Source organism: Fonsecaea monophora (assembly GCF_001642475.1).
Source record: "Fonsecaea monophora strain CBS 269.37 chromosome Unknown Scaff190, whole genome shotgun sequence".
NCBI classification, from domain to species: Eukaryota; Fungi; Ascomycota; class Eurotiomycetes; order Chaetothyriales; family Herpotrichiellaceae; genus Fonsecaea; species Fonsecaea monophora.
The window spans coordinates 24,578-32,069 of NW_019174121.1; the positions used below are offsets into that span (position 1 = coordinate 24,578).

Consider the following 7,492-nt stretch of genomic DNA (forward strand, 5'->3'; position numbering starts at 1 on the left):
CCTCATCCTGGGATTCGTTCGAGGTACTCAAAAGGGTTTATTGCGCGAGGAAGCGTCATACAGAAATGGGCATCACCGCGCCTCTTAGATCGCGAAACCTGGCTAGATTCACATAGATACTTCGATGTGGGAGCTTCGTGATCTATTTTGCACGCACGGATGATGTTCTATATCATCATGGCTCCAAAGCCAAACATGGCAGCAAATCCCAGCTTGCCGTCCACACCGCTTCGTTTTTGTATCAAGGCACCAGCGTTCGAACTGGTCGCCGCGGCGCTCGGCTGGCTCGAGGATTGCGATCCAGTGCTATCAGTGCTAGCCGTCGGGCATCCTAAACCATTGCAGTTTGCAGCCAGTTCCGCGCTGGGTACAAATGTCTTGATCGGTCTCGTGCTGTTCCTCAATGGGTTGCCACTACCATCAAGGCTTTCGACTAAACTCCAAGGATAGTAGTTGGGTCCAGTGAACATAGTTTCAAACCCATTTCGAGGGACGGTGCCCACCACCGTCCACGGCCCGTTGCGCGATGTACTCGAGTAAACGCGCCACTGAGCAACCTTCGTGGCACCGTTCCAGCTCATCCAGTACGATGTCGGCGCACTAGTATTGTGTGCATATGTGTACAAAGCAGGTGCATCGGTTGGACTGGAGGTGAAATTGTATTTGAAGGCGCGGTAGTGCATCGATCCCTCTGTGGCGAAATGTCCTTGCTGGACCATTCGCCCATCGGGTGCGTACTCAGATATGAAAGCGTTCTTGCCCCATCCCATGAACACGTTGGAAGTCGACCATTCTTGATTGCTTCCAAGGACCTGCAGATTGCCTTGCGATTGGGAGATAAATTGGTATGGCGCAATATATCTCTTGAGAAGTGTGACCGAGTTTGTGGTATGGTCGAGCTTCAAGACTAAACCAGAAGAGTAGCGGGCAGTCTGGTTGTACCCATTCGACGCATTGTCGAACAACGAGATGATGGTGGTGGTTTCGTTTTCCTCACGGAACCTTGCATCATGCTGGAAGCTGAAATTAAGCCCTGCTGGGAAGGCGAAGTCGGATGCGATTCCACCCAGGCGCCAAATGATGTGCCCATCTTGTCCTGATACCTTGTATAGAGCACAGGTGTGGCGTGCAGAGACCAGATAGTCTCCGTCTGCATTCTGATCGACGCTGTTGATATGGAAATAGTCCCAGGGGCTTGTCGGTCCAAAGCCATCCCCCGAAACCTCTGTCGTGTCTGGCAGTACGAACGTTTCATCGGGCAGTACATGATCCAGGGCAGACCATTCGAAGAGCAATCGACTGGTCCCAATCTCTATATGTTGAAAGAAGTTGTTCATAATCCAACCCTGCCCTGATGTGATATTGTAGGCCGACAGATCATAGTGCTCTGGATTGTAAAGCGTGAATAGCGACGAGCCGTCGGGGAGGACATTGAATTCATGCTCGTCAAAATTGGCCACACCCGCTTGCGAATGGATCGACGTTTTGGCCGTGAAAGTATCGTCTAAGACCACGGCGTAGCCTCGAGCGTATCCGACATTCTGGCCTCCGGTTATATAGCAAAGATTGTCTGTCCCATTGATTTTGCAGAGGTGGAAATTGTGGCTAGGGCCACCACCAGTTGAGCCATATCCCGAATACACCAAGTTCTGCCACTGATCAGTATTTCTCCCTCTTTGATTCATCCAACTGCAGCACTGACCCCTCTATTGTCGTAGATGTATATAGCCTCTTGAAATGTCTGGTATGGACCGAGGAAGATATATCCAGGAGTCACCGCGTCTTCGTCGAACAGAGATATATTCAGGAAAGGCGCGTAAATGTCAGGTCTCTGCCTTCAACGTTAGCAGCAGAGGCGCAGGTCTCCAGGCAGACTTACAGATTTGTATTGAGACAACGGTCCTGTCCCATTCGTTTTAATTGATACTTGACCTTGACCTTCCACGCCCGGGTAGGTACATAACAATGCCCAGAGCGCAGCCAGAACAAGCCGCAGTGCAGATGTCATGGCGGAGAAGCGAGGAGGTCGTCAGCGTCCGTCGAGGCGCCCACTCACATCAACGCAGGCAAATCGACTTCGCTCCGGACACGAGGACTCCAGGTTGGAAGCAGTAATAGGAGGCGGTCAAATCTCCATCATCTGCCAGGAGGCAAACGACGCAGGACGGGGGTTTGCCAGCCACCGTCCATCATTTTGGGTCAAGCACACGGAGAAGTTCCTTCAATGGGTTCTCCACTGATGACGTAGATTTGCATTTGGCCCTTTTAGCAAACGGACAGCGGCAGAGGACAGCAACTCGAGAATTGACCAGCGAGGCGCCAGAAGGAGTCAAAAGACTTTTTGCCACTGGCCATCCTGTCACCGCTGCCACCGCTGCCACCGCTGGAGCATGTCGCTCACATGCTTCAATGCAGTCACAACAAGCCAAAGTATACAATACAAAGGCGGTCTCCGGACGCTGCCTTTAAAACCAGACTAGTGCCACCCTTGCGTCCAGCCGCTCGATTCCAGTGTCAACCAGGTCCTACAAGCCACAACCCAGCATGTATAAGATAAAATTACGAACCCTTCCGTGGTATCGCAGGCACCGACACTTTTGCCCATCACATGCTCTAATCAGGAATGTGCTGGAGTTTCTTCGTCTCCTGGTTTCTGCCCAAGTATCACAAATCTAGGATATTGTTAGTGGAAGGCGAAACGTTTAGAGAAGAAAGGGTCCAGGCACTCACAACGGCCAGTAGCTGTGGACCGTGCGGTCTCTCGCGTCTCTTCGGCATTCATCCAGTAAATTCTCGAGCTCTTCAAGCGAGTACCCGAGCAGCTCTGTAAATACCTTCAGGCTCAGTCCTTGAATACCGTCGAGTATGTTGACGAGGCCGAACATGCCAGCCTGGCGGAGTTGAGGATCCTTGGGCCAAGGGCCTATGGGTATTTTGTACTTGCGACAGATGACATTGACGAAGCCTGCAGTGCGCATCTGCTCCATGACGAGGTTAGGTCTGCAGAATCCGCCCAAACCAGCCATTTCCATCCCCCTCGTCCATTCGCGTTCCCAGAAGCTGAGTCGACTGTTTAGCGGGATGGTGTTGTCGTCACTTCGACGATTGTAGTCGAACTCCTGGCATTCCACCCAGCCGCCGGGTTGGAGGCACTGAAATGCTTGCTCGAAGAAATGAGGCCAGCTCCTCAATGTAAAGTCACTCATGATCCTTGTGTGAACCAGGTCAAATCTCTGGGGAAATTCCCACTCTTCGTCGGCATCGGCAATCTCGAAGGTCAAGTTTGGTGTTACGTAGTTCGGCTGGATAGGACTCAGATCTGTGCCGACGACGTTCGCCCCGGGATATGCTTCAGCTGCCTCCAGTGCCCACGAACCTGTCCCAGTTCCGATGTCGAGGATCCCCTGTGGATGGGGGATAGGAGCAAAGAATAGCTTGTTCTTCAAGGACAGGCGGACGGCATGGTAAGTGATGTCAATTCTGTCCTGCTCGCTCTCGTCATTGGGCATCAAGTATTTGCCTCTGTGGAAGGAATGATAGGTGCGATTATGTAGTCTCTCATACTCGTAGACGCTTTCTGTCACCGACTGCGTGCTGGATTCATGATCCCAGTATCCAGAGTCTGTCTCATCCAGACCTGGGTGAGTGTCGTCGTCCTGGATCAGTCAATCGCAAACGGACTTTGCCGTGGAGGTTCTCCAAGGTCATGGCCTACCATGGGGTCACTGATTGCCTCCAAGGCACTGTCGCTACCAGAGACTGACATTTTGCGGGGCAGGGAGACTTCTTCATACCAACAAGCCAGCAGGGGCTTTCCGATGAGATGGAGGAGGGGTTTACATTTTGAACCCGCCTGGCGAGTACAAGTGACGACTCAATAGAAGCGGAGAGGGACAGGTAGGCACGAGACAAATCGAAAGCTAGAGAAAGACTCAAGGGAATCATCCCGCTCCATGGCTCGATTTCTCTGCCTCCCAACAACACATCAGCTGTCAAAAAATATGCAAGCTGTGCCAACACCAAGTCGGATCACCAATTGGACATGCCGGTCCCAGCTTCTTTATTAAATTCTCTAGCTACACACAGCCCGCATCCGGACCCTTTTTGCCGCGGACGCCCCGCGTGTCCTTGGCTATCGTGGCTATCCACCTGTTCGCCTCCAGGGCCAAACAGAACGACGGACTGGCGTTTGCACAGGAATCGCAGCCCTCAAAGAGGCAAAAAAGGAGGCCGCTAGGGAGACATAGTTTCGGGGGTTGCGCAGGACGCCGTCGGGGTTCGAAGCCCACCCAAAGCCCCTAAACAACGTGGATAACTAAGCCCTAGACAACCCTCATTTGACATGTGTCAACGGCTTTGTTTGAGATGCATCAGGCTAATGCGTGGTTGCAGATGCTCCCTTGTCTACGCAGTATTGTGTGCTCGATCAGACGTTAGGCGGGCTTTTCTTTCGTGGATCGACCTGCACAGGGAATTGTGCCTCCGTTCAATGACAAGGGCTTGGGTAGGCGAACACCATCATCGAAGCAACAGCTGATAGCAATCGAGGAGCCACTGACGCCGTTCGATCCTCCGGCTGTTCTCCTCCATCCCCCACCGTGTCTGTCCTTTTGTCATGGACGGTCTCTCACTCCTCAGGTGAGTTGCACAGAAAGGCGTTCCAACAGGGTGACAATGGCAAGCTGCTCAATGGGCAAGTCGTGATTTTGGCTGTTGCTGAAGAAAAGTCGCCTGCGTCACTCATTCTTCTCTTCCGTCCATCATGTTGTCCATTCTTGCAGCTCCACAGACCCGATGGGGTTTGATCTTAGTTGGGGCATTTGCTATTGTCTGGTTTGTGTTCAGTACCGTCGTCTCCTATCGCAAGCTTCGACATATCCCTGGGCCTTGGCTTGCTTGCTTCTCGCAGCTATGGATCTTCAATGTCACCACGAAAGGGGACCTTTATCTCACTATGGAAGAGGTGTTGCACAAGTACGGTACGATGTGAAAAGGGCGATACCTTGTTCTCTCCTTCCAGCTGCTGAACCTCGGAAACAGGATCTCCTGTCAGGATAGGGCCTAACATGATCATGACCGAGTATGCGAGCCGTCTCCGCCACCCCCAGCCTCATAATAATTGCTATTCTAACCATCTTTAGCGACCCTGAGTTCGTTCGGGTGATAACAGCTCCTCGCTCGCCGTTCAGAAGAGGCCATTGGTACAAAGGCATGAAGATTGACCCGCGGATCAACAATCTTCTGTCCGAACAAGACGAGAGACGCCACGCAGAGTTGAGGGCGAAGATGATGCCAGGAGTACCTCTTTGGACATGTCACTACAAAATCATGAGCTAACCGTTCTTCACCCAGTACACGGGGAAAGAAGTCCCTAATCTCGAAGAGAAGATTGACGACCGAGTCCTCGATCTGGTCAACCTGATCCAGCGAGAAGGAGTAGAGAAACGGACTTCGATCGACTTTGCCATGTTTGCGCAGTACTTCACCCTCGACAGCCTCACGCATATCGGTAAAAAACTTCCGCTGTTCTGGTAGGAAGTCCAGGCAGAAAGACTGATTAGACGTGCAAACAGCATTTGGCCATCCCTTCGGCTTCTTGATCGAGAACCGAGATCTGTACGACTACAACAAGTCCAGCACGGCTTTCTTCCCTGTCATGGAGTTGGGCACGAACATACCACTCATCCACTCTGTCCTGTCCAGTTCCCTAATGCAAGCCCTCGCCGGGCCCAAGCCGGAAGACAAAGCAGGTCTTGGAGCTATTATCGGCATCGCACAAAAAATCGTTGCTGAACGGTTCAACCCGAACTCGGAGTCCAAGAATGAAAGAGACATGCTGAATTCGTTCATCAGGCATGGCCTGACCCAGTTAGAGGCAGAGTCAGAGTCCCTCCTCCAGATCCTTGCAGGCTCGGTAAGGCGTTGTCATTCTGTCTAATATTTCCCTTCCGGATTCTTCGAGCTTTCGCGCCCCCTTTCCCTTCCAGTCTAAAGCACCAGACTTTCTCTTAGAGTTTTGGTTTCTAACAACAATCGATGTCCTTCGGGTGTGTGCCGAGGTGAACAGGATTCTACCGCCACCACGATCCGTATGACATTCCTGTATATACTGACCAACCCGGCGGTGTACGCCAAACTGCGCGCCGAGATCGATGAGGCCGTCAGCGCAGGCCAGATCTCGTTCCCCGTGGTCAAGAACGTCGAGGCCAACCAGGCCCTGCCGTACCTCCAGGCGTGCATCAAGGAAGGGCTGCGGTTGTGGCAGCCGTTGAACGGGATGCAGACTAAGCTGTCACCGCGCGACGAGGAGATTGTTGTAAGCGGCGTCCGCATTCCGCCCGACACGCAGGTCGGGTTGAGCCAGCACACAATGATGCGCAGGAAGGACCTGTTTGGGCCTGACGCCGCTATCTTCCGACCTGAGCGCTGGCTCGAGGCGGATCCGGTCACTGCCAAGGCCTACGAGCGAGTGTGGGAGCTGTCGTTTGCGGCTGGCAGATTCACGTGTCTGGGCAAGGGCATAGCGTTGATGGAATTGAACAAGGTGTTTGTCGAGGTACGTATGTGGTTAGAGCTGGGGGTTGCTCTCGAATTATTCGCTTGGGATAGTTGACGCTGATGCATTCTTCGTGTGACAGCTCTTCCGCCGGTTTGATTTCGGCATCGTCAACCCGGTCAACACTATGGAGACCAAGTGCCACCAGATTCATGTTCAACGACACATGTATGTCCACGTCACAGCTCGAGCACTCTGAGGGCGGCTGATGGGATGTACTATTTTTCATTTGAATCTCGTATGCCTGCCCACGTTGTCCATTTCAAGGGCCAGGCACTGGACCAGGCACACAAGGCGCGAGCACATGTCTGAAAGTTTTGTTGACTGATTGAAGAATCTGGACACATTGGAAGTTTATAGGTAATGTAAACGCTGGTTGTTGGAATGGAACTACTTGATGTCTGCCTCCGTTCTCGCATGAATATCATAGTTGTCGTTTTTCTCTCATAACGCTGCATTCTGAATTCTAGCATTAGTCCCCCTGTGTCTATATTATTTGACGACACACCATCCAACCTTGTGCTCCGCCCCTGGGCGACCCCGAAGGGGGGAAGTACACTGAGTCTCGACTGTACCCGTTCCTCCATCCAGATAGGGAAGCTTTGGAGCCTCGGACTGACTAACCAGAGACCCTTTCGACCCTCGCCTTATAGCGCAGCAGCAAGTCCCCCAGTATGCCGTTCATTGAGTGCGTGTGTCGTCAAAGGCCGATGAAAAGCCCACCATTCATTGCTCAGAATTAGACTTGGGGGTTTGGCCGCTCACTCTATTTCTATGGCAAGGGCTCGTAGGCTCCGCCGGTCTTGTGGGCCTCGCGGTTCGAGAAGAGGAAGTAGATGAGCATGCCGAGGATGGGGAAGAGGAAGACGATCAGACACCAGAGGAGTTTGTGGCTCGGTGGGCGGTTGGATTTGAGGGCCACGACTGTTTATGCGC

General features: G+C 52.6%; 3 protein-coding genes across 3 annotated transcripts; 1 reads left to right on the forward strand and 2 right to left on the reverse strand.

The window, feature by feature from the left end:
- Positions 1-167: 167 nt before the first annotated feature.
- Positions 168-2,008, reverse strand: AYO21_11861 (hypothetical protein; the record flags this gene model as incomplete). Its single annotated transcript, XM_022661741.1, has 3 exons — positions 168-1,649; positions 1,703-1,831; positions 1,880-2,008. 3 exons carry the CDS (start codon positions 2,006-2,008, stop codon positions 168-170), a joined length of 1,740 nt encoding a protein of 579 aa, XP_022505958.1.
- A 718-nt stretch (positions 2,009-2,726) lies between these two features.
- On the reverse strand, positions 2,727-3,766 carry AYO21_11862 (hypothetical protein; the record flags this gene model as incomplete). The annotated part of the gene is made up of 2 exons (XM_022661742.1): positions 2,727-3,656; positions 3,716-3,766. The coding sequence occupies 2 exons, from the start codon at positions 3,764-3,766 to the stop codon at positions 2,727-2,729; spliced, it is 981 nt and encodes a 326-aa protein (XP_022505959.1).
- A 996-nt stretch (positions 3,767-4,762) lies between these two features.
- On the forward strand, positions 4,763-6,755 carry AYO21_11863 (hypothetical protein; the record flags this gene model as incomplete). The annotated part of the gene is made up of 7 exons (XM_022661743.1): positions 4,763-4,979; positions 5,041-5,080; positions 5,142-5,298; positions 5,353-5,509; positions 5,574-5,914; positions 6,068-6,556; positions 6,639-6,755. The coding sequence occupies 7 exons, from the start codon at positions 4,763-4,765 to the stop codon at positions 6,753-6,755; spliced, it is 1,518 nt and encodes a 505-aa protein (XP_022505960.1).
- Positions 6,756-7,492: the final 737 nt, after the last annotated feature.